The 27,918-nt window shown below is 40.5% G+C and overlaps 2 protein-coding genes across 2 annotated transcripts in view; one reads left to right on the forward strand and one right to left on the reverse strand.

Annotated features, from left to right (window-relative positions):
* Positions 1 to 102: 102 nt before the first annotated feature.
* Positions 103 to 19,783, reverse strand: mep1bb (meprin A subunit beta b). The gene is made up of 14 exons (XM_062023366.1): positions 19,715 to 19,783; positions 19,623 to 19,641; positions 19,508 to 19,558; positions 19,376 to 19,419; positions 18,563 to 18,641; positions 16,720 to 16,837; positions 16,474 to 16,652; positions 14,436 to 14,654; positions 14,163 to 14,315; positions 12,914 to 13,129; positions 10,109 to 10,573; positions 9,864 to 10,040; positions 7,730 to 7,874; positions 103 to 286 (listed from the first exon to the last, which is right to left on the reverse strand). The coding sequence occupies exons 1-14, from the start codon at positions 19,781 to 19,783 to the stop codon at positions 103 to 105; spliced, it is 2,118 nt and encodes a 705-aa protein (XP_061879350.1).
* Positions 19,784 to 23,874: 4,091 nt separating this feature from the next.
* Positions 23,875 to 27,918, forward strand: part of LOC133631341 (opsin-5-like) — a 54,918-nt gene continuing 50,874 nt past the window's right edge. Inside the window, exon 1 of the mRNA XM_062023526.1 lies at positions 23,875 to 24,260. Within this exon, the coding sequence (XP_061879510.1) occupies positions 23,940 to 24,260 (321 nt within the window). The 5' untranslated portion in view covers positions 23,875 to 23,939. The remainder of the gene's footprint in view (positions 24,261 to 27,918) is intronic.

The raw sequence follows: 27,918 nt of genomic DNA on the forward strand, positions 1-27,918 counted from the left end.
GCATGCTGCTACCGTATGATAGAACAGCTTCAAAATAAATCATTTTTTAATATTGTGACAGTCAAGTTGAGTCTATCGTGGCCATGTTCCCCGGGACGACACTTAGACGAGCAGTGCCCTGGACTTGTACTTCTTCTTCACACACACGGCGGTGACCGCGGTCACTACCAGCATGGCGGCCAGCACAGACAGACAGGAGGCCAGGGCGAGGGTGCGGTTGTCCGAGAGCGAGCCTTTGTGCTGGCAGCTGTCCCCGTAGGACCACCAGTCGGCCCCCACGGCACACCTGGGATGAGTGAACACGCAGGAAGGAAGGTTGGAAATCATCCACATGACATAAAATAACCCCCCAAAACAATTTTCCACCAAGTGCCACCTCAGAAAACACTTGGCTCTCCATCTTAAAATACAGCAGCGTAAGAGGCCCAAGTAATCATTAAACACAAGGCAGAGGTTTTAACAATTATGTTTAACATTTTGGCCCCTGTAGGTGTAACGGAGTTAAAAATGCACTTTATTAATATTTTGGAATGTTTTGTATTTTGTCATTGAAGTATTGTGTTCGTGTGAATTTTATCTCGAAAGAGTTCTTTATTTTTGTTGATTGACTTATTTTATTTTACTTAGCTTATAAATGTTTGCCAACATTATTATGCTCCAAGCAAACATTTTTCTACATAAATGTTGATTTATGAAAGTAAAACCTACATTTTCTATTTGGCTTAATAATTTAAAATTATTAGGGATGTCCGATAATGGCTTTTTGCCGATATCCGATATTCCGATATTGTCCAACTCTTTAAATACCGATGCCGATATCAACCGATACCGATATATACAGTCGTGGAATTAACACATTATTATGCCTAATTTGGACAACCAGGTATGGTGAAGATAAGGTCCTTTTTTAAAAAAAAAATTAAAAAAATAAAATAAGATGTATAAATTAAAAACATTTCTTGAATAAAAAATAAACTAAAACAATATAAAAACAGTTACATAGAAACTAGTAATTAATGAAAATGAGTAAAATTAACTGTTTAAGGTTAGTACTATTAGTGGACCAGCAGCACGCACAATCATGTGTGCTTACGGACTGTATCCCTTGCAGACTGTATTGATCTATATTGATATATAATGTAGGAACCAGAATATTAATAACAGAAAGAAACAACCCTTTTGTGTGAATGAGTGTAAATGGGGGAGGGAGGTTTTTTGGGTTGGTGCACTAATTGTAAGTGTATCTTGTGTTTTTTATGTTGATTTAATTAAAAAAACAAACAAAAAAAACATACCGATAATAAAAAAAACGATACCAATAATTTCCGATATTACATTTTAAAGCATTTATCGGCCGGTAATATCGGCAGGCCGATATTATCGGACATCTCTAAAAATTATGCATTCTATCTTGAAAAATGATTGAAAATGCAATCGCCCTTAAATTGATTTCGCTATTGCAGACATTTGCCTTTTTTCTCTGTTTGAATTCTTTAGTATTAGTATTTATTTTATTTTTTTTTAAATTTCCTTGACATGTTTTGCGAAAGACAGTATTTGCTCAACCTGATGGATGTTTGAAATTGTTGAGATTTGTTGAAAGTGCCTTGGTCTTTATGTACATTGAGAATATATGTTTTTTTGTACATTGTTCCATAAAAATACAAATAAAAATATATATTTTACTTCTTCCTGTCATGACATACTGTCGGCTTCCGTAGTTTCCTCTAGCTTCTGTAGCTCCTCCCTTTCCTCCTTACTTCCTGCTTGGTATGCTAATCAGATAAGGTGAGATGTGTTCAAATTGGTGTCGTTCTATGTGTCGTTTTGTAACAAAAACGAACGGTTTATTTTTGTAATTCTTGCCTTATATTGTTGACTTTTTATGTACCCTTAAGATATAAGTGTTTTTGTGTTATTTTAACCGCTATTTGTTAGAGTGACAGTGTGGAGTCCCCCAAGGCAGTATATTGGGACCTTTACTGTTCCTAATATAAATAAATGACATGTCATCGGCATGCGACTGTGAATTGTTTTTGTTTGCGGATGACTCTGCCCTGCTGGTATCCGGCAAGGACAAGTCACAGGTGGAGAAAATCCTCAGTGCTGAGCTGTGTAGAACTTGCACTTGGCTCGCTGACAACAAGCTATCCATCCACTTGGGTAAAACAGAATCCATCCTGTTTGGGTCCCACATCAACCTTAAGAAAGTCAATGACTTCACCATAAAAGTGGGGGACATTGTTATCACCAGGAAAGATGAGGTCACCTACCTAGGTTCCATTCTAGAGGCTAACCTTTCCTGTGATAAAATGGCAACCAAGGTAATCAGAAAGGTTAACCAACGAACAAGATTTCTCTACAGAATCTCCTCTCTGGTCAACAAAAGCACCTTGAGGATTCTGGCGGGAACTCTTGATCAACCCTTTTTCGATTACGCATGCACCTCCTGGTACCCTAGCACCTCCAAAACCCTCAAATCTAAACTCCAAACATCTCAGAAAAAGCTAGTCAGGTTACTTCTAGACCTCCACCCCAGATCCCACCTCACTCCTACCCACTTCTCTAAAGTGGGCTGGCTCAAGGTGGAGGACAGAGTTAAACAACTTGCACTGAGCCTAGTCTATAAAATCCACTACACCTCCCTGATACCGAAGTACATGTCAAACTACTTCCTTAATGTAAATGACCGCCATAACCACAACACCAGGGGGAGCTCCACTAACCACGTTAAACCCAGATTCCGAACTAACAAAGGTCTTAACTCATTCTCTTTCTATGCCACATCAATGTGGGATGCACTCCCAACAGGTATAAAAGAAAGGGCATCTCTATCCTCCTTCAAAACCGCACTAAAAGTTCACCTCCAGGCAGCTACAACCCTAAACTAACACCCTCCCCGGATTGCTAATAATCAAATGTAAACAATCAAATGCAGATACTTTTTCTTATGCCTTCTGATCTCTCTCTCTCTCTCTCTCTTTCTCTCTCTCTCTCTCTCTCTCTCTCTCGCTCTCTCTCTATATGTCCACTACTTGCTGTCTATATCCTACCCCCCACCCCCTCCACACCCCTGATTGTAAATAATGTAAATAATTCAATGTGATTATCTTGTGTGATGACTGTATTATGATGATAGTATATATCTGTATCATGAATCAATTTAAGTGGACCCCGAGTTAAACAAGTTGAAAAACTTATTCGGGTGTTGCCATTTAGTGGTCAATTGTACTTCACTGTGCAACCTACTAATAAAAGTCTCAATCAAAAACGCCTTCCCCGCGCAGTTCTTTGTTTTGGCCGCTAGTCGGCAGTGTTTACTTTTTGCATCTTGTATTGAGTCGATGCTGTGTAATGATAGTGTGTAGTTCTTAAAAATGTTTAACATTGACTTCGCTGCTTGCGATGCTGAGGAAGCAGAGCGTTACAAGGAGTCACAGAGAAGGAGTTTGTCATTTTTACTTCATTTTCAGGATAAAATCTCCTGTAAAGAAGTTCATTGTGTGACCGCTGTCTACAAACTCATCACAAGTCCAGACCCGTTACATAACATCACACACAGTCTGAACGGTAACAATGTGTTTGAATATAGAACACATGTTTTTCGTATTAAAAAAAAAAAAGTATTTATAAAACCCAAAACCAGTGAAGTTGGCACGTCGTGTTAATGGTAAATAAAAACAGAATACAATGACTTAATGCAAATCCTTTTCAACCTATATTGAATGAATTAAATAGACTGCAAAGACAATATACTTAACATTGGAACTGGTAAACTTTGCTATTTTTTGCAAATATTAGCTCATTTGGAATTTGATGCCTTTAAAAAAAGCTGGCACAAGTGGCAAAAAGACAGAGAAAGTTGAGGAATGCTCATCAAAACACTTATTTGGAACATCCCACAGGTGAACAGGTTAATTAGGAGCAGGTGGGTGCCATGATTGGGTATAAAAGCAGCTTCCAGGAAATGCTCAGTCATTCACAAACAAGGATGGGGCGAGGGTCACCACTTTGTGAGCAAATGCGTGAGCTAATTGTCGAACAGTTTAAGAACAACATTTCTCAACGAGCTATCGCAAGGAATTTAGAGATTTCACCATCTACGGTCTGTAATATCGTCAAAAGGTTCAGAGAATCTGGAGAAATCACTGCACGTAAGCGGCAAGGCCGTGACCGTCGATCCCTCAGGCGGTACTGCATCAAAAAGCGACATCAGTGTGTAAAGGATATCACCACATGGGCTCAGGTACACTTCAGAAAACCACTGTCAGTAACTACAGTTTGTCGCTACAGGGTTTACTCCATTTCTTTCATTCCGCTATAGATAGCTCAAAACGTTGTGGGCAGAGTTTCGTTAAACTTTCAGGAAATTTAATTTTGGGGGGTGACCCAGATCACTGTCGGGATTTAGGACTTTTTTACTACTGGAAAGCAGGGGCTGGTATATGTCTGCGCTCTCAAAGTGCTTTTCTATTATGTCTACTATATTGGATAAAATAAGGTTAAAGGTGTCAAGACTTGGTCTGTGGCGTGGTTTGTTCTCCCGTGGTGCAAAGGAATTGGACCAAACGTGGCGTGCAGGTGAGGACATGTTTAATATATTAACTCAAAAAAAGGCTCAAAAGGGGATTAACAAAAAGCGCTCACAGCGGAGGGAAAAAAACTTGACTATGAAAACAAAAGGCGCGCACAATGGCGGAAGTACAAAACTAGACTATGAAAACAAAACACTAGCACAAAGGCAAAAAAACTATGAACAATAACAAAACTTACTTGACATGACAAGAGGGGCAAAAGGAAGCGCAGCATGGATCATGAGGGTGAACAGAGTGATGTCGCCAGGCCGACTGCCTGGCAACAATGGCCTTAAATACTGGTGACATGATTAGTGAAAACGTGAGACAGGTGCGTGACATGAGGATGTGAAACAGGTGCGTGACAAGACAGGTGAAAACTAATGGGTGACCATGGAAACCAAACCAAACAAGGAAGTGCAACCAGGAACTAAAAAAAGAGCCCAAAACCCAAGCAAAACAAAAACATGATTAACACAGACATGACAAAAGGTCTCTCTGTGGATGTTATTTCATGTCAATGGGGCTTTCATAATGAAAATAAAAAACATATTTAGAAGGTTGTTTTTTTTAACTTTGCGGAAATGTACCAATGAATGAATGAAATTAACCAATAAATCGCGATAAAAGAGGGTTTACGGTATTATATTAATTATAACATGTATATGTACAGTACAGGCCAAAAGTCTGGCCACACCTTCTCATTCAATGCATATTCTTTATTTTCATGACTATTTACATTGTAGACCCTTTGCCCTTTTGCACACTCTTGGCATTCTCTCAATGAGCTTCAAGAGGTAGTCACCTGAAATGGTTTTCCAACAGTCTTGAAGGAGTTCCCAGAGGTGTTTAGCACTCGTTGGCCCCTTTGCCTAATCAGAGCAAAGGGTGGCTATTTTGAAGAAACTAGAATATGAAATATGTTTTCTGTTATTTCACCTTTTTTTGATAAGTACATAACTCCACATATGTTCATTCATAGTTTTGATGCCTTCAGTGACAATCTACAATGTAAAAAGTCATGGAAATAAAGAAAATGCGTTGAATGAGAAGGTGTGTCCAAACCTTTGGCCTGTACTGTATATTAAATGTAAAAAAAGAGTAGAAGAAAGCATCTCTTGCCACTGTTTCCACTCATCATGACCGATTTTGGAGGATACATCCAGGGCCAAAAATTTGGTGGTCCGAGAGGAGTTTTGAAAGGCTGAAGTCATGGCACCATATGAATAATATTACCTCGAGCAACACAACACACTTCCTTTCATTGAGATAGAACTATCACGTGTTACATTATCTAACATCTTTGACAAGCGGTATGATTTTGTTTTATTAATATGTTTAGGTTTAGCGTATACACATTTTTTGACATTAAAACATTTAAAAAATCTTTTTACCATTTAATTTACAACAAGGATTTAAACCCAAGACCTTCTGCTTTTGCAACGAAAGTACAAATGACGAGAACCACCAGAGGTCCAAGGGGGAAACCTGCCCCCGTATTCTTACCAGTGACAGAGCACGTGGCCAGGAGTACATTTGGGGTCAAATTCAAGGTCAGATATTATTTATAATTGGTGTGTATGACCTGAGTTGGTTACAGTGCCATCTAGTGACAGCAGGAAATGACGGAAAAAAGTTGACTTACTTGCGTAAACCCGTTCAACGCTTTCCGCGGCTTTAATTTGATTACTGTTGTTAGTGTTTGCGTTACAAAGAACACCTCTTATATGGCTGACAATGTTTGTTTGTTGCTTTGAGCACAATTACTAAGTACTAATGTGTATTGGGTAGGTTTGTACGGGTTAAATCACCAAAAATTATTCCCGGGCGGTGTGGGTGATGGGTCAAATGCAGAGAATAATTTCGCCACACCTAGTGTGCGTGTGACAATCATTGGTACTTTAACTTTAGCTTGAACTATACCGGTACTAGTATAGTACCGCGATACTAATGAATCATATTTGGTACTATACCGCCTCTAAAAAGTACCGGTCCCTGCCACCCCTTTTTTTAACAGGCATGACGGTGCGTCGTCGTCACGATGTGACATTGCTAGTTTTACGAGCAGAGGAGCATGTTCGGCAGCGCACAATCATGGAGTACTTACAAGCAGACACAGTGTGTAGACAGAAAAGGGAGAATGGACGCATTTTGGCTTAAAAACTAATTATAGAGATAGTACTTTATTGATTCCTACAGAAGAGTTCCCTCAGGAAAATTAAAATGATAAAGGTGAAGCTATAACACTGAAAAGCCCTCACAAAGAGGTGCTTTAAGACATGGCTAGCTAGCTAGCGGCTAACGTCCATCCGCAGTCCGCAGTGTTTTAGCTACTTCTATATTCTTACAAGTATCATCCCTGCAGGTTGAGGAATAGCTAAACATGCTTCACTACACACCGTAGGAGGATACAATAGCTCACCGGCGTCACAATGTAAACAAATGCCATGGGTGGATCTACACCTGACATCCACTATAATGATACCAAGTACAGGAGCGTATTTAGTCGATACCACTATGATTACATCATTTTTTTTTAGCATCACTAAATCTTTTTTTGTTTTTTTTAAATTTATATTATGTTTATAAACTCAGGAAATATGTCCACCAAATTATGACCTCTGTGTGATCCTGTAACTACTTGGTATCGGATCGATACCCAAATTTGTGTTATCATCCAAAACTAATGTAAAGTATCCAAACAACAGAAGAATAAGTGATTATTACATTTTAACAGAAGTGTAGGTAGAACATGTTGAAATGGAAAGTAAGCTGATATTAACAGTAAGTGAACATGTAGATTAATCATTCATTTCTACCACTTGTGCCTCATACGTTTGCAATGACACAATATGTTACTGCATACGTCAGCAGACTAATTAGGAGCCTTTGTTTGCTTACTTACTACTAAAAGACAAGTTGTCTAGTATGTTCACTATTTTATTTAAGGACAAAAATGCAATCAGAAAAATATTATTGGCTTTATTTTAACAAAAAATCCTATGGTACTTTAAACATATGCCATTTTTTGTGGTCCCCTTTATTTAAAAAAGTATCAAAATACATTTTGGTACCGGGACAACCCAAGTATTGGGTCTCGTCATAATAAACGGGACCCTTTGTCATAATTGTCATATAATTGTTAATTCCCTCACCTGCAAACGGGTTTTCCTTGGTCCGGCACGCACACGCCGTCATTCTGACACTCTACATTTGCACACACCTCAGAGGGCCCGCTGGTGGTGGTTGGAGATGGAGTGGAAGCGGGTAGAGGTTGGCTGACGGTCAGATGAGACACATCTAAAGAGGGCACGGAAGGGTTTTTAATTGGATTCAAGTGATGAAACGAATGGATAAACAAAGCTGTGATTGATGAATTATAGATGTGGACGAGGCACACATCTATAAGTGAGCGGCTCGGTGAATACCAATATGGACTGGCACTGTGTTTGACTGTAGATTTACAATAACGCTTTCTCACATTTCCTGTTAGTCCACAATGTTCCTTGGAAAATGTCCAAGGGCCTGATTTACTAAGATCTAAATACCTCGCGCTAAACAGCGTGAGCAGTCTATAAAATAGCGTGTCCTTTTAGTGGCCGTGTGATTTACTAAGACTGTGTGCAATTGAAAAGTGGCGCAGACCGCATTATTTAAATGAGGTTTTTGCGTGTACTACAGGGGGCCTCACCACCACTCTCATTTACTGCACATTTATGTTATCATGTGGCGTTTTTGCTGTGTTCTTAAACATGCAGGAGAAAATAAAGAAAACACATTGAATGAGAATGTGTGTCCAAACCTTTGGCATGTACTGTATATACAGGCTAAGTTGTACGGGATCTCGGAGCAGCAGGGGGCCCCAGAGACGGGGCATGCAGGCCCACCGGTGTGTGGACATGCCCTGGTGCCCAGTCAACCCCTGTCCCAGCTATGGGTAAATAACCCCAGCTATGGGCGAATAGTGAAAACCGCCTCAACGGTGGACCAGGCGGAAGATGGCGGCAGCGGAATGCACCACAACGGCTGGGAAGGCGGATGAAGGCTGCAGCAAAGACGGGTCCCCAGTCGTCTTGGTCTCCATGCCACTGGACCCTGGCCCGCTCAATGCCAAGGACTGTGTGGTGGCTGACCGTGCACCAGTCTCCCCACATTAAAAGATTCCACGCACAGGCGTCCTCTACGGAGGACAGTCATACTCGTTTCGAGTGACCGCCGACGACGAGATACAGTATATATACATATAAGCTATATATGTATAAAATATAATTATTTTTAGCCCAATGCGGCCCCCATGTCAAAAAGTTATATATATATATATATATATATATATATATATATATATATATATATATATATATATATATATATATATATATATATATATATATATATATATATATATATATACATATATATATGTATTTAGTCAGCCACCCATTGATTGTCAATGGGTGGCTGACTAAATACTTTTTTGCCCCACTGTATATATATATATATATATATATATATATATATATATATATATATATATATATATATATATATATATATATATATATATATATATATATATACATATACACACATTATTATTGAAATATAATATTAATATTAAAAATATAAATATTTTTAGCCCAATGCATCCCCCAAATCAAAAAGTTTGGACACCCATGGGATGTATGTTAGTAATACATATAGTGTGTAGAAAAAAATGAACGTCATTAAAAAAATATTAAATGACACCAAAATGCATCAATTGAATTTGTTTTAATCGGCCACTTAAGTCATCCAGCAGCTATGAAATTATAAAAGGTTGTTGCTGAAGAGACAATGTGTCTAATATTTTTGATTTCACATAGGACGGAGGATACTCTGTCCATCTTCTGTCTTTTCAGTGTGATCACTCCTCTCACACAGCGGTGTGTGGAAATATTGCGTGTCCTTTTCAAATGTGCTAAAACGAACGCACTTTCACCTCCGAGTATTGTGAGTTTTGTTCATCAGCATTTATTTTGCATATTGATAAAGACAGAGACGCGAATGGATTGCAAGCCTTATTCTGTTCACTTTACCGACGCAATCCACTTTTCACACGTTTAGTAGATCTGTTTTGCGTGTGCTTTCGAGTTTGCACGTATTTTAGTACATGCAAACCTTTAGTAAATCAGGCCCCAACTATTATTCCTTCTAAATAGAGAGGAAGCTGACAGAACTGCTATTTATTCTTCCTTCAGTCACATTGGTCAGGTGTCCCAATACTTGTGTCCATGCAGTGTGTGCTTTTACCCTCCATACTGAGGAGAAAGATGGCGTCCCCTCCCTTGATAAAATCCCTGCTCTTGGCTCTCAGGTGGGTGAGGTACACTGAAGTACCAGAGCCGGGTCCATGGAAATACTTGGACCCATCTGAGTCTGTCACCTCAGTGCCCACCTTGCGAGGGTCGTCCCAGAAGAGCTTGGATCCTGATTGACGGGGTGATTTAGTGAGGTCACCAAAGCAGAGAGTTGTGGAACATGAAAGATATGAGAACCTGAGGTCTTCTTGGGATCTGTGGTGACACTGCGCTGGTTGGACATGCGCTTCTGGATGTGCGGGTGCTGGTCCATGAGCATCATGGTGATTTGTTTCCAGGGGCAAGGCCACGTCTGCCCGCTGTCCTCTGCCCGGGCCACCAAATTAGCGTAGGCCGACAGCTGACCCGGGTAACCGGTCTTCCCGCTGGGATAGAGTTTCATCTGGAAGGTGTAGCCCTCCTTGGAAGTGAACGGCGGGCTACGGATGGCCTTGTTCGTGGGGGTGTTGTCCATGACCTGGCTGAAGTTCTTCACGCGCCATACGAACTCTGGACATTTTGTCTCCGAGATGTTGATGTCATCCAGAGAGAGGCCACCTGAAGATGGTCCTGTGCCTTTTTTGGCGCCCTGGAAGACCACGCGGAATTTCTTTGTCACGTCCAGGCTGACGTGGTGCAGCTGCCACAGGTCCTGAGGGGGTCCTGTGCCGTCACGTAAAAAACATTTTATCGATAAGCATGTGGACAACAAGGAACTAGGGTTGTACAGTACACCGGTACTAATATAGTATCGCGGTACTAATGAATCAAAAACGGTACTATACTCTGTTTGAAAAGTACCGGTTCGCCGTATTTTTTTTACAGGCATGACGGCGGGTCGTCGTGACATTGCTGATTTTACGAGCAGAGGAGCATGTTCGGTAGCGCACAATCACGGAGTACTTACAAGCAGACACCTTGTGTAGACAGAAAAGGGAGAATGGACACATTTTGGCTTAAAAGCTAAAGGTGAAGTTATAACACTGAAACGCCCTCAGGAAGAGGTGCTTTAAGACATGGCTAGCTAGTCAATCCGCAATCGGCAGTGTTTTAGCTACTTCTAAATCACTAATCCTCGCCTCCATGGCAACAAATAAAGTACGTTTCTTACAAGTATCATCCCTGCAGGACGAGGAATAGCTCAACATGCTTCACTACTACACACCGTAGGACACATATGTCAGAGTCAAGGCCCGCGGGCCATATCCGGCCCGCGAGAAGGTTTTTTACGGCCCTTGGGATGATCTTGATTTATTATTAGAACCGGCCCGCAGACCGCAGATCTTTTACACGCACCAAGCGGATGCCGGTCCAAGGTTCCGAAAGGGGGCGAGCGGCCCGCCGGGACGCGCCTGCCGGCCGAAGGGCTGCAGCCCGGCCGTCAGTCGCGGAGCCCGCCGTGCCACGCGCGCCAAGGGGGCGGGCCGAAACCCGGCCCTGAGACTTCTGCTTTGTTTCCCCAAACCGCGCGTCACCGCCGGGCCCGCACCACCGTCGGGCTGCAGCCCGAGCGTCGGTGGCGGAACCCGTCATGTGCCGCGCGCGCCAAGCGGAGCGGCACGAGGCCCTGAGACTTCTGCGTTTGACCCCTACGCGCGGCCCGTCGGGACGCGCCCGCCGTCAAGCCACGAGGGCCAGCCGTCGGGTCGCGGAGCCCGCCGTGCCACGCGCGCCAAGGGGCGGGCCGAAACCAGCGGGGGGTTTCGGGCACCCAACTCGCCTCCCTCCCACGGAGGGAGGAGGGGGGTTTAATGTGAACATTACTGTGCAATCACATATTTAGAGTTTTTACTCAATTCAAGTTTAAAAGTTAAAGTTTAATATTTGTTTTCACTGCATGTTACTTCTCCTTAAACAAAGTGTTGTTTTTGATTTATAGATTTTTGCACTTTATTTTATTGTATTTCAATTTAATTATATTTTAAAAATATTTCAGTTGAGTGGATGATAGAAAATTGCTATTATTGTTTTTTTCTTTGAAGTAAATTTAGCCCACTTTTGCTAAAATAGAAAATATAGGCTACTGATGGTGCCTTGAATACCGGTTTCTTTCATTTAATGTTCATGTTATGGGGATTTTTATATAAAGGAAATTTGTCTTTTGTGTCTGTTGAAAATTAAAGATTACTGACAGAGCCATAAGAAAATATTGCTTTATTTATCTGATCATATTGGAATATATTTGTTAGGTTTTCAGTAGGTTCAATTAGGTTCACTAGACTATATGCGTCATTTAAAAATTTTTCAATGAACATTCGAACAGTCCGGCCCTCGGCTTGTAGCTAAATTTTTTATTTGGCCCTCCGTCCATTTGACTTTGACACCCCTGCCGTAGGAGAATACAATAGCTCACAATGTAAACAAAAGCCATGGGTGGATCTACACCTGACATCCACTGTAATGATACCAAGTACAAGAGCGTATCTAGTTGATACTACTATGATTACATCAAAAAAAATTATCGTCACAAAATCTCTTTTTTTTTTCTTTTTTTTAAATTCATATTATATTCATAAACTCAGGAAATATGTCCCTTAACACATGATAACTTAAACTATGACCAATGTATGATCCTGTAACTACTTGGTATCGGATCGATACCTACGTTTGTGATATCATCCAAAACTAATGTAAAGTATCCAAACAGAAGAATAAGTGATTATTACATTTTAACAGAAGTGTAGATAGAACATGTTGATTAATTAATAATACATTTTTACAGCTTGTCCTTTATATATTTTGACATAATAATAGAATGATACATGACACAATATGTTACTGCATATGTCAGCAGACAAATTAGGAGCCTTTGTTTGCTTACTTACTACTAAAAGCTAAGAAACAGATGTTTAATGTACCCTAAGATTTTTTGTTAAAATAAAGCCAATAGTGCCATTTTTTTGTGGTCCCCTTTATTTAAAAAGTATCGAAATACATTTTGGTACCGGTACCAAAATATTGGTATCGAGACAACCCTACAAGGAACACTTGAGTGATACCGACCATCAATGGTAGTGATGAGGCGCAGTTTCCCAGCAGGGTTTGTGCTGTCATACTCGCGCACAAAGACGCTCAGCGTGTCGTTGGGGCCGCCGCTGTTGTAGAAGAAGAGTTGCAGACATTGGTAGCCTCTTTTGGGGTACAGCATTCTGCTCTCAAGGTTGGCCGTGTTGTCAACATTCAACGTGTTTGTGGTGAAGTGCATGAAATAGCCAGAACCTAAAAACACACACATCGGTTCAAGCAGTCATCAGCCAACAAATGGTGCATATTCATTAGTGGTAGACAGACTCTGTGACACTATTACAGCATTTGTGTCAAAAATAGCGTTTAATACAAAATGAAAAATGAGGATTCCCTCCAAATTCTTCAGGACAACCTAAAATCATCAGCCCAGAGGTTGGGTCTTGGGCGCAGCTGGGTGTTCCAACAGGACAATGACCCCAAACACATGTCAAAAGTGGTAAAGGAATGGCTAAATCAGGCTAGAATTAAGGTTTTAGAATGGCCTTCCCAAAGTCCTGACTTAAGCGTGTGGACCATGCTGAAGAAACAAGTCCATATCAGAAAACCAACAAATTTAGCTGCACCAATTTTGTCAAGAGGAGTGGTCAAAAATTCAACCAGAAGCTTTCCAGAAGCTTGTGGATGGCTACCAAGCGCCTTATTGCAGTGGAACTTGCCAAGGGACATGTAACCAATTATTAACATTGCTGTATGTATACTTTTGACCCAGCAGATTTGGTCACATTTTCAGTAGACCCATAATAAATTCATAAAAGAACCAAACTTCATGAATGTATTTTGTGACCAACAAGTATGTGCTCCAATCACTCTATCACAAAAAAATAAGAGTTGTAGAAAGTATTGGAAACTCAAGACAGCCATGACATTATGTTCTTTACAAGTGTATGAAAAATTTGATCGCGACTCTGTATATGTATGTATATGTATATATACATACATATATATATATATATATATATATATATATATATATATATATATATATATATATATATATATATATATATATATATATATATATATATATATATATATATATATATATATATATATACATATATATACACACACATATATATGTATGTGTGTGTGTATATATATATATACAGTGTTACTTTACATGCAGTCAGCTTTCGGCCTTCGACCAATGCGGCCCCCCAAGACCCCTGCATTAGACTGTGCATGTGTACCTAATCAAGTGTCCTGTGAGTTTATGATCCCTCACCAGAGCATTTGCCCAAGTTAGAGTAGTCTGTGTTGGGCCCGCCTGCCGCTTTGGACACTCTATACCAGTCGGCCGAGTCCCCCGGTCCTTGGATCATCCCGCAGATGTTCTCGCGTTCAAAGTCACATGAGTCCAGAAAAGTGGATCCCTGAGCTGGAAGACAAGCGGTCTTTGAACGGCTATAAAGTAATTTTAATATGCACCCAGGTAAATGTTTATGCTGCCATTGTCTAATAACAAACTGAATAACAAGGCAATAAAACAATTACTCACTGCAGTTGTAGAGGCGGCTCAGCTTCAGCAAGTCGTTGTCGCTGAACTCCATCCTCTGGCCGATGACGTCGCTGAAGGCGGCGATCTTGGTGACGATGGTGGGCTCGCTGCCGTTCCTGAAGGCCGTCTTGCTGTAGTGCATCATGGAGCCGTAGTCGTAAGGGACGCCCAGTGAGCTGGAGGTGGTGTCGTTGTACGTCTTAAAGTTGTGGTCCTTGCCTTGCACCAAAAGGTATTTTATTGTTTATGTGATTGACTAACATACCTGATTAGAACAATTAATGACATATCAAAGTTCTCTCTGCAAATGATTGGATGAGGGTGGGCGAGTGTAGATATCAAACAGCGATAATGCTTATCAGCACCTTTATCACCCGAGCACTAAAACAAGTGCTTGCCACCCCACAACATCGTGTGACTTGTTTGCTAATTGTTGCAAATTCACATCCAATGGAAAAAGGTGTGGTTGATGCTCTTCGAAAGGTATTGTTGAGTTTGCAGTTTGTTTGCTATCCAATATTTATTGATCTATTATGTATTTTAGGGGTAATAATAATTATGATTATAACTTATTGATTTTACATACAGATGAGATTCTCAAACAGGCTTAAACATAATGATATTTGTACTACACTTAAGAAAAGATATACATATTAATAATAATAAATAGTAATATTAATGAAGAAAATATATTGTGGCACTATATACTGTACAGTTATGTTATTTAACTTGAATATACATTTAAAATATAAATGAAAATCAATTATAGTTATAACTTCAAATATATATTTAGATATACTGGTATATATTTTAATATATAATATGTTTTACTGTATATATATATATATATATATATATATATATATATATATATATATATATATATATATATATATATATATATATATATATATATATATATATATATATATATAATCTTTTGGCACCACATGATTGGATTCGATTCATGGGGGCAATTTATATATTACATTAAAAAAACTGGTTTTGTTTGATAAAATGCTATACATATATATGTTTATGTATATGTATGTATGTATATATATATTTATATATATATAAATATATGTACAGTATATATGTATGTATGTATATATATATTTATATATATATATATAAATATATGTATATACATACATATGTATATATATACATATGTATGTATATACATACATATATATGTATATATATACATATGTATGTATATATATACATATGTATGTATATATATATATGTGTATGTGTATATATACATATATATATATATACACACAAACATAGTTCATTTTCAAAATTGTATTTAATTAAATTTAAATCGTTTTCCTGACACCCCTAATATATATATATATATATATATATATATATATATATATATATATATATATATATATATATATATATATATATATATATATATATATATATATATATATATATTTTCCAACCACAAAAGTAGACATGATGTTAAATTAATATTAATTTCATTATGCCAACTTTATATATATATATATATATATATATATATATATATATATATATATATATATATATATATATATATATATATATATATATATATATATATATATATATATATTTTAATTGTCATCAATATAATTTTATTCAGGAATATTAATATTGAGCAATTTTTTTTACAGTAAAGAACAGATCTCAGTAGTAATTCAAACTTCAAAATAAACATGGTCCTAAAATAATATTTCTCCAACAACTGCATTATATCATACTGACAACTGTTAATAATTGAGTTTTAATATTAATATTTGAATGGATTTGCAGTGTTATCTTTCTCAGTGTGCTGCAGTGAACATGTGGTTAAAGCAGCAGTCGGTCTCTCTGACAGTATAACTCAACATTATTTGTATTCTGTCACAGTGTATTACTGCAATGTACAGTAGTGATGATTATTATTATTATCCTCAAAGTGTCACACGCGGTCATGACTGCTGTTTTAATGAAAAGCCCCTAAATAAGATGCGCACTGTCGCTGCTGGTAAAATACCTTCTGAGATGCGGTCCCACATAATGGTGACGTAATCGTCTCGGTCCGCCCTGGACTGCTCGTGCCAGAAACCCAAAGCATGAAGAAACTCGTGTTCGATGGTGGCGATGCGGTCACAGTTGCTGCCGATCGACAGCCGCTGCTTACCCACTCGCCGGTTGCCCACAGAAGAGAAGCACCTTTGAGATAGTACGCGATATCAGAGCCACAGTACTTATCCCAAGTATTACCAAGTAATCACAATACCCGCTGCCTTTAAAGATGGAGATGTAGTTCTCTTCCCCTGTCCACGGCGTGAAGTGGATGCAGGTCTTGAGACGGTACTGCTCAAAGGCCTTCAGGATTACACCTTTAGCGTTGATCTCTGCAGGGAAAAAGAAGTGCTAAAAGTGAAAACAGTAACAATTTATTGTAAAAATAGACCAATACGTTAGGTGCACCTGCTATAATAATACAAGTGCTGTATCAAAACTTGAGTCATGAAGTCCATAGAAGAACAGTGTGTCATATCTAATATTTATTTTGAGCTGGATCAGTGATTGTCAAACTGTGGTACGTGCACCATTAGCGGTACGTTCCATTGAGTGCAGGCGTGCCCATTACGTCAATGGTGGAGGGTGTGTCAGTCGATCGCTAGCCAGGCATTAAAAAAATAAACCTAAAAATTAGCGATCATTAATCTTCATTTTCGTCACTTGATTGACATTCTTGGCACCCGGGGATCTTGTGAAAAAGCGTTGGCTGCTGCAAACTCAGTATTAAGAAAAAATGACCGACAGGAAGGGGAGAAATACTTTTTAGTTTGGCAGACTCTCCCGCCATACCTTCCGTCAAAAACCTAAAGACCGACTGCACATTTCCTGTCTTGTGGTGCGCCGTCCTGCCTGCGCTAACAAAATAAGAGTCTCAGAAAACTAGTACACACAAGCTAGTGAGCTACGGAGTTTGCCGTCAATGTATTTCTTGTAAAGTGTATCAAAACGAATATTGAAGCTGGACGAATAAATGCCAAAAACCAACCACTTTCATGTGGTATTGGACAGAAAGGAGGACTTTTTTTTCTCCTCCACAATGTAAGTTTGAAAATGTGGAAGTTATCAGCACTACTATGAATTCTGTCTGATTCCAATCAATGCAAGTCATCAGAATCTGGTAATACACCAACTTATATTCTTGTCTTCATGAAATAAATGAATCTATATGTGTTAAACATGCTTGTATGTTTATTAAACACCTTTAACTTGTTAACAAAAAAATAATTTTTCATGAATAAATAAATAGAAATTATAGATATAGTATTGTATATATATATTTTTGTGCTTGTAGCGTGAAAGCAAGACAACTTGAAGTATCGTTGACACAAAAAAACGTGTGCGTCGTTTGTTCATCAAGAACCAGCAAGAATGAACGCTTACATCACACACCCAAAAATGGCGGGAACAACAAACCCCCACCTTTGGGAGAATCTCCTGACAGCCACTTAAAGGGGCCGTGCCAAATTACTCGCTCTTAACTGCACACATGAATGCTAAACAAGAACAACATTGTCATGTGCACAATCGAACAGTACAGTGTATGATGATGACAAAGTCAAGTAACGGGTGTGGTGAATTATGTCCTTAAATCAACCGCTACAATATAAAAATATACAGCTTATATATATATATGAAGATGAGGTAGATCACCTCGACTTGTTCATTTGAAAAGTAGCTCGCCTGCTGAAAAAGTGTGGTATGCCATAGAATCGTTAATTCAAGTACAGTGTTTTATTTTCCTATATTCGGACACGTTGGTTACTGTTCAAACTGTGTGTAACCTTACTTGTGAGATAACCTTGTATTTAATGAATAATTTGGCCTACTACGCTACTGTATTTGAATGTTGGTCGTTATGTTGATTCTAGGAGATCCGTGTTTTTTCTGAGGTGGTATTTGGCGGGAAAAGTTTGAAAACCACCGAGCTAGAAGATAGAGTCAAAATATGAGGAACACCTGACATGCACCTCTACAATGATGCATTTATTATACAACTATTTTAAATATATATATAAAAATAGACGTTTTGCAGTTTAACTTCACGCGCGACTCACCGAGGTCGTCCTCCATGTAGTATGGAATGGTCAGAGGCCACCTGTACTCATCACCTATGATGGAGTTTCTCGACTGTTTCTGCACATTCCAAAAAACAACAAAGAAATTATAACAATGTACAGTACAGGCCAGAAGTTTGGACACACCTTCTCCTCATTCTACACGTTTTCTTTATTTTCATGACTATTTAGTTGTAGATTGTCACTGAAGGCATCAAAACTATGAATGAACACATGTGGAGTTATGTACTTAACAAAAACAGGTGAAATAACTGAAAACATGTTTTATATTCTATCCATCCATCCATCCATTTTCTACCGCTTATTCCCTTTGGGGGTGTGGGGGGCGCTGGAGCCTATCTCAGCTACAATCGGGCGGAAGGCGGGGTACACCCTGGACAAGTTATATTCTAGTTTCTTCAAAATAGCCATCCTTTGCTCTAATTACTGCTTTGCACACTTTTGGCATTCTCTCGATGAGCTTCAAGAGGTAGTCACCTGAAATTGTTTTCACTTCACAGGTGTGGTTGAACCTCATTGAGAGAATGCCAAGAGTGTGCAAAGCAGTAATCAGAGCAAAGGGCGGCTCTTTTGAAGAAACAAGAATATAAAACATGTTTTCCGTTATTTCATCTTTTTTTGTTAAGTACATAACTCCACATGTGTTCATTCATAGTTGTGATGCCTTCAGTGACAATCTACAATGTAAATAGTCATGAAAATAAAGAAAATGCATTGAAATGAGAAGGTGTGTCCAAACTTTCGGCCTGTACTGTATATGAATAATATTTTGATTAAAAGAGTACGATTTACCTCGTCAAGCACAATGTCACCTTCCGCCAGATTTAATCCTGCTTCTGTTAAATCCAAGCAAAACGAATCACATTTAAAATCCAGCAGATTCAAGGATTATTATTATTATTATCACACTCTGTTCTTGTGTACCTTCATTGATTTCAAAAATGTCCCTATCTCGTCCACCGTCCACGTCAAAGTCTGTTATAGAATAAAAGTAGTGCTGTATATATTTTACGTACAGTATCATATTGCCGTCACCTACCTTGTAAAATGTGTGTGGGCTGCACCAAAGAGAGAAAAAACATACAAATAAATAAATGTGATCAGATCAAATAAAGGATAGACTAGTCTCACCGTGCACAGTGTGGTGTCACACAGCAGGTAAAGAGCCAACAACAAATGCAAAGACGTTTCCCCTGCCATGTTCAACATCACCAAGTATCTGAGTTTGCCATGCAGCAGGTGAAATATCATTTACCTTGAGGTGCGCGCTGGGATTTTAACGATACACACCAACAAGTGAATGATTGACGAGGTGTCAAAGGGTTACGCTGATACAACAATCTCTTTCTCAGCTATCTTTTGAGGCCTCTTGACACATCCTTTGGTGATCAGCACACATCAGCGGGCTTGTTTTCATTAAAGTTTTCATCACGCCAAATTAATCTGGTTGCATATTTAATCAATTGGATTTAAAAGATGAATTGAAACATTAAGAAATAGCTTTTGTTGCCTAAAATGACCATGAAAAGTAATACAAATCCTTGCCAAATGCTTAGTTTTTTTTGTGTATCTGTTACTCAGCACAGTGTTGTTAGCTGGTATTATAATAATGATAATAATAATAATGGGTTAGATTTATACAGCGCTTTTCTAGACACTAAAAAGCGCTTAACAGATAAGTGAGAACCCATCATTCAATCACACCTTATGTTGATGTCATTTGGTTATTTTTAAAATACTTCTTTTTTTGACGCTCGGTAATGTGTCAATGTGTTATTGGCATAAAAAGAAATGTAGTGCAAAAGTTGAATAATTGTGATGAGGCGATTACGGTCTTGACCCTGTCAATAATATAGATAACATTGATTTTAACGTATAGTTATTAACAACATTGAATTTTGATGCATTTCCATTTTGGGAGGAAATTAGATTTTTTTTAATGACTTTTTATCCTTAGGTTTTAAAACAGTCTTTCTAAAATATTTTAAAAAGTAGTTTCCTCAATACTTTTTTCCACTTTCTTTCTATGAAAACTATCATTTTAAAACCATTAACCGTTTTGTGGTGAGGAGGAGACAAACAAATTATTATTATTATATATATTTTTTAAATTAAGTACAAAGTTTAATCATTTTATATGTATATATTGGGTGGGGGGAAAAAACATTTGATTTGTAGTGTAATGTATTTATGTTAACTGTGTGTCAAAAAATCTCAATCAACAAATGTTTTAAAAAGATGTGTGTGTGTGTGTGTGTATATATATATATATATATATATATATATATATATATATATATATACAGTATGTATATATATTTTTTTCCTTTATTCAACATTTTTAATATTTTCAACAACTTCAGACCTACCCAAAATATAACGTTTTTAATTCTTTATAGTTTTTTGTACTTTTTGTGAAAAAAAACAAACACCTAAAATCTTCATTTGGGAAAAAATACAAAATATACAACATTTATCCAAAAATTAAGTGCAAAGTTGTTGGGATGAGGCCATTACGGCGTTGACTCGTTTCATAATAGATAACAACATGGATGGTAATGCATAATTTAAAACGTTGGTTAATGGTCCTCTCATAAAACACATTTAACAATGAAAAAAAATCCTACTTTCACCACATCCACAACTTTAGACCTAAACATATACAATTTTGTGTATGTTTTGTTTTTTTCCACAATAACCCATAATTTCTTAAAAGGAGAAAACTACACGTGCAATGTTGAATTAGAATGAGGCTGCTGGATTTAAATCTTAACTGGAACAACAACAAAACTGATTTAAATTGTTATTTTAAGTTATATATTAAGTGTTTGTTTGAGAAAAAAAAAAAAAAAAATATATATATATATATATATAGTATATATATATATATATATATATATATATATATATGTATATATATATATATATATATATATATATATATATATATATATATTGTTACGTCTCTGACGCATGGCTGCGATTGTTGTGTTCCTTCCAAGGTAGGAGACAAGCAGGAGTGTCGTGGAGTTAAGATGAAGTATTATTTTAATAAATTAAAGGCAAGACAAAAATACAAAACTGAGGACGCTAGCAAGCGTGGAGCAGAACAAAACCAAAATGTCACCAAAGGTGAAAAAACGAGGAAAGCTAGACTTTGCTACAGCGATGAGAAAAAAAAAACATGAGACGTAAATGTTGCCTACAGCAAACATTGACCCAGCAACTACTGCTGGGTGACCGCACACTATAAAGGGGAGTGATTAACCAAAACACCTGGCGAGAACACTAATTGCTAAACTAAGACAGGTGAGGAGAATCAGTGCCCATGGAAACCAACAGTAAACAGGGAAAGAGGGTGCTCCCAGGAAACAGACTAACACAGAAACATTACCAAAAACATACATCATGCCATGATCCGGGTAACGGATCATGACATAACCCCCCCCTTAAGGGACGGATCCCAGACGTCCCAAACTAGAAACCCCTCCCCTAAAAAAAAAAAAAAAAAAAAAAAAAAAACCCTCCAGAATAAGTCAAAAGTCACGGGAGGGTGGAGGGAGGTCTTGGTGGTGGGCCGCCCAGCCATGTGTCCCCGAAGCCACCGGGGACAAGTCAGGTGGCGGCGGCGAGTAGATTGTCGCCGCCTTTGTCGAGGCGGGCGACCTCGGAATGGCCATGTCTGTGGCCGTTGAGGAGGCGGACGAGACTGACGCCAGAACCTCAGCAGTCTTTCAGTCCTACACCCAAGTCCTGGGCGTCGCTGCTGTTGGCGCCAAAAGCGTCCATAAAAAGTCCAGAGACGAGGAGGTGGGCGGCGCCGTGGTGTGGCCCGCCAGACACGAGTAGGTGGGCGGCGCCGTGGTGCGGCCCGCCTGACATGAGGAGGTGGGCACGTCGTCGGCGAAGCAGGCGTAGAAGCCGTGGGAGGCGTGGTAGGCGAGGCAGGTGTGGAAGCCGCGGGAAGCGTCATCGCCGTGGAAACAGGAAGCGTCGTCGCCGTGGAAGCAGGAGGCGTCGCCGTGGAAGCAGCAGGAGGCGTCGCCATGGAAGCAGGAGGCATCGCCATGGAAGCAGGAGGCTCGTCTGTCGGCGTGGGCGGAGCCAGAGGCGGAGCAGGCGGCTCGTCTGCCGGCGTGGGCGGAGCCATAGGCGGAGCAGGCGGCTCGTCTGCCGGCGTGGGCGGAGCCATAGGCGGAGCAGGCGGCTCGTCTGCCGGCGTGGGCGGAGCCATAGGCGGAGCAGGCGGCTCGTCTGCCGGCGTGGGCGGAGCAGGCGGCTCGTCTGCCGGCGTGGGCGGAGCAGGCGGCTCGTCTGCCGGCGTGGGCGGAGCCAGAGGCGGAGCAGGCGGAGCAGGCGGCTCGTCTGTCGGCGCGGGCGGAGCAGGCGGCTTGTCTGCCGGCGTGGGCGGAGCAGGCGGCTCGTCTGCCGGCGTGGGCGGAGCAGGCGGCTCGTCTGCCGGCGTGGGCGGAGCAGGCGGCTCGTCTGCCGGCGTGGGCGGAGCCAGAGGCGGAGCAGGCGGCTCGTCTGCCGGCGTGGGCGGAGCCAGAGGCGGAGCAGGCGGCTCGTCTGCCGGCGTGGGCGGAGCCATAGGCGGAGCAGGCGGCTCGTCTGCCGGCGTGGGCGGAGCCATAGGCGGAGCAGGCGGCTCGTCTGTCGGCGTGGGCGGAGGTCTCAGCTGGACTGCTAGGTGGGCCGTAGGGGGAATCATCACCTGCAGCGCGGTGAGTATACTTCCCAGCTGTCTCTCCAAAGCATCAAGGCGAGCATCTTGGCGTTCCGCCATGGCGTTGACGCAAGCCCCAAGAACGCCAAACTGTTCCTCCTGTTGTCCAAGTTGTTTTTCCTGTTGGTTCAATGCCCTTTTTACTGGGTCGGTCTCTGCAGGGTCTCGTGTGCTTTGCAGAGCTGGAGCAGGAGGTGGAGAGGATGGTGTTTGCAGGACCACCAGCGTTGATGGTGGCGTCAGCGTGGCAGGCGTGGGAGGAGCCAAAGGAGCAGGAAGTAGGGCCGAAGCAGACAGCTCCCCCGCTGGAGGAGAGGCAGGCAGCAACCTCAGTGGAATGAGGTCTGCTTGCCCCGCTGACACGCTACCAGCACTGGCCCCCCCCTCAGGAAGCAGATTCCGGATGCTAGATGGAGCTGGTGGGGGGAGCGCTTGTGCGGGTTCGGCGGGAGCAGAGGGCACGGGCGGGTGGGCTCTAGGAAGCCTGGGAGCTGGCCTTGTGCGTGAGCGCCGCTGGCGTCTTTCTGGACAATTGCCAGCAGGTGGTGTCTGAGGGAAGGAGAAGCCGCACGGGAAGAGCCTGGCAGACAACGTTGGGGGAAAAGTGTCCATTTCGCAACCCTCATACGCATGTGCCTCTGTGCCTGCCCACTGCCCGAGCCTTCGCTTACCGGGTGGCGTGGACGATGTCCGGGTGGCTTGAGAGTGGGGGAGGAAGCGGGTCTCTGCTTCCGTCAACTTCGCCATCAGCTGCCCCCATGCCACCAGAGCGCCGGCCGGAAGGTCTTCTTCGGACAGCTCCGCTTCGTCTTCGCTCTCCCATGGCTGGACGTCCGCTCTGAGCTCCCGGAGGATGTCTTGCTTGTCCATGTTGGACAGGAACACTTCGTCTGGCTGGGTCAATCTGTTACGTCTCTGACGCATGGCTGCGATTGTTGTGTTCCTTCCAAGGTAGGAGACAAGCAGGAGTGTCGTGGAGTTAAGATGAAGTATTATTTTAATAAATTAAAGGCAAGACAAAAATACAAAACTGAGGACGCTAGCAAGCGTGGAGCAGAACAAAACCAAAATGTCACCAAAGGTGAAAAAACGAGGAAAGCTAGACTTTGCTACAGCGATGAGAAAAAAAAAACATGAGACGTAAATGTTGCCTACAGCAAACATTGACCCAGCAACTACTGCTGGGTGACCGCACACTATAAAGGGGAGTGATTAACCAAAACACCTGGCGAGAACACTAATTGCTAAACTAAGACAGGTGAGGAGAATCAGTGCCCATGGAAACCAACAGTAAACAGGGAAAGAGGGTGCTCCCAGGAAACAGACTAACACAGAAACATTACCAAAAACATACATCATGCCATGATCCGGGTAACGGATCATGACATATATATATATATATATATATATATATATATATATATATATATATATATATATATATATATATATATATATATATATATACAGTACAGGCCAAACGTTTGGACACACGCTCTCATTTCACTGCATTTTCTTTATTTTCAAGACTATTTACATTGTAGATTGTCACTGAAGGCATCAAAACTATGACACCTGTGAAGTGAAAACCCTTTCAGGTGACTACCTTTTGACGCTCATCGAGAGAATGCCAAGAGTGTGCAAAGCAGTAATCAGAGCAAAGGGTGTCTATTTTGAAGAAACTAGTATATAAAACATGTTTTCAGTTATTTAAACCTTTTTTTGTTAAGTTCATAACTCCACATGTGTTTATTCATAGTTTTGATGCCTTCAGTGACAACCTACAATAGTCATGGACATAAAGAAAATGCATTCAATGAGAAAGTGTGTCCAAACTTTTGGCCTGTACTGTATATCTAAAGGTCCCAAATCCGTTTCTCTCATGAAAGTAAAATGTGAAAATATATACTCCATTTTTTCTTTTTCAACTTTTTGAATGATTATTTACTGGAATTACAAACTATTCTTTTAGACTTCCAGCACTGCTTTAACACGCCACAGCAGCCATCCAACAGATGAGGAGTATTTGCCTGTATATTTGATAAATATGTGATTCCAATACCAGCCAAGAGTGAAGAGTGTTTACTGTATGCAAATTTCCTCTTCCATACCCCTTACTATTCATATTGGTTACCAGTGTTCTACTTTTTCAACAATTTCCCTCTCAGGCAAATAGTGATTGTTTATGAGAGATAGCATGCTATCTATCACCATTCACAGTTACTTCTCCAAATGTTTCTCACTACAGTGGACATAACTTCCTGGAAATAGATCCCCATTAAGTGGGCTGCTTTCCATCTGTATAATGTTTCCTAATCCCACAGAGAGACACAGTAAATATGTGGTAGATGTGTGCAAAGGAATTGGAGGCAGTAGAAGAAGTGTGTGTGACAAACAACACTGCATACTGCAACTTCATCAGTTCAGCTCCATTAACTGCACCCGGTAGAGGACCCAAAATATCAATAAATCATCAGCAACGCCTAGGACGGCCTCCTCAAAGCCGGCATGAATATGAAGTTTGATTGTGGGTGTCGGCTTTGGCCTACTTACGCCAGGCAGGACGCTTGAAGAAAACAGACTTTCAGACTACGTTTACTCTGCACTCAAAAGTGGACCAGATCAGATTTTTTGGAAATAAGATTTTTGCAGCTGACTGTTTAGATTTCAAGTATCAACGCGGACAGGCCCCAATGTGGCTTTGATGTCACTTGCATGCGCAGTTCGATAAAGTGAAAACATTTAGGATGCTGACCAGATTATGTAAATGGACAAGAAAGTCACTTCAGTTACTACTTTGCAAAATAAGTGACCACACCTTTTAATTTTTTTATTTTTTATTTACCTGAAAATAAATACCAGTAACATAATGTATGGATGGATAGTATAGTGTAGTATAGTACATTTGGGAAGGTTCTAATCTTTTTATTACTGTTAAGTTGAGGAAACACAGACATCAGTGTGGATCTACATTAGCTCACTTACGAAAACAACTTACGCAATGTAGGTAACATGTAGGTAAATACGCCACAGCGTACATGTCATTTGCAATCCTTCAATAATCACTATTTCTTCACAAACACTTTATTGCCAAAAGTATTTGGCCACCTGCCTTGACTCACATATGAACTTGAAGTGCCATCATATTCCTAACCCATAGGGTTCAATATGATGTCGGTCCACCTTTTGCAGCTATTACAGCTTCAACTCTGCTGGGAAGGCTGTCCACAAGGTTGCGGAGTGTTTATAGGAACTTTCGACCATTCTTCCAAAAGCGCATTGGTGAGGTCACACTCTGATGTTGGTCGAGAAGGCCTGGCTCTCAGTCTCTGTTCTAATTCATCCCAAAGGTGTTCTATCGGGTTCAGGTCAGGACTCTGTGCAGGCCAGTCAAGTTCATCTACACCAGACTCTGTCATCCATTTCTTTATGGACCTTGCTTTGTGCACTGGTGCACAGTCATGTTGGAAGAAGAAGCACCCGCTCCAAACTGTTCCCACAAGGTTGGGAGCATGGAATTGTCCAAAATGTTTTGGTATCCTGGAGCATTCAAAGTTCCTTTCACTGGAACTAAGGGACCAAGCCCAACTCCTGAAACACAACCCCACACCATAATTCCTCCTCCACCAAATTTCACATTCGGCACAATGCAGTCCGAAATGTACCGTTCTCCTGGCAATCTCCAAACCCAGACTCGTCCATTAGATTGCTAGATGGAAAAGCATGATTCATCACTCCAGAGAATGCGTCTCCACTGCTCTAGAGTCCAGTGGCGACATGCTTTACACCACTGCATCTGACACTTTGCATTGGACTTGGTGGCGTATGGCTTAGATGCAGCTGCTCGGCCATGGAAACCCATTCAATGAAGCTCTCTGCGTACTGTACGTGGGCTAATTGGAAGGTCACATGAAGTTTGGAGCGCTGTTGTAACTGACTGTGCAGAAAGTCGACGACCTCTTTGCACTATGCGCTTTCAGCATCCGCTGACCCCTCTCTGTCAGTTTACGTAGCCTACCAATTCGTGGCTGAGTTGCTGTTGTTCCCAAACTCTTCCATTTTCTTATAATAAAGCAGACAGTTGACTTTGGAATATTTAGGAGCAAGGAAATTTCACCACTGGATTTGTTGCACAGGTGGCCTATGACAGTTCCACGCTGGAAATCACTGAGCGGCCCATTCTTTCACAAATGTTTGTAGAAACAGTCTCCATGCCTAAGTGCTTGATTTTATACACCTGTGGCCGGGCCAAGTGATTAGGACACCTGATTCTGATCATTGGGATGGGTGGACAAATACTTTTGGCAATATAGTGTATTTGGGAAGGTTCTAATTTTGTTATTACTGTTAAGTTGAGGAGACAGACATCAGTGTGGATCTGCATTAGCTCACCTACGAAAACAACTTGCGCAATGTAGGTAACATGTACGTAAATACGCCACAGCGTACATGTCATTATTGCGGTCCTTCAATAATCACTATTTCTTCACATATATATTATACACACCTAGTTCAAATCCAGTTTCCACCTATAGTCACTCCCTTTGTGTCCTTGGTGTGAATGTAGCTTATATGTAGATAATGGGTTTTTCAATGTGAAGTGCTTTGA

This window comes from Entelurus aequoreus, linkage group LG16 (genome assembly GCF_033978785.1).
Source record: "Entelurus aequoreus isolate RoL-2023_Sb linkage group LG16, RoL_Eaeq_v1.1, whole genome shotgun sequence".
Classification (NCBI taxonomy): domain Eukaryota; kingdom Metazoa; phylum Chordata; class Actinopteri; order Syngnathiformes; family Syngnathidae; genus Entelurus; species Entelurus aequoreus.

What these genes read in the sequence shown, in the direction of transcription:
- mep1bb (XM_062023366.1), bottom strand. Translation starts at nt 19,783, where the DNA reads ATGGCAGGGGAAACGTCTTTGCATTTGTTGTTGGCTCTTTACCTGCTG. An exon ending in CCTCATCACTACCATTGATG is followed by an intron (nt 10,574 to 12,913) that starts GTCGGTATCACT and finishes GTGACGGCACAG; the next exon opens with GACCCCCTCAGGACCTGTGG. An exon ending in CAAGGAAAACCCGTTTGCAG is followed by an intron (nt 287 to 7,729) that starts GTGAGGGAATTA and finishes CACTCATCCCAG; the next exon opens with GTGTGCCGTGGGGGCCGACT.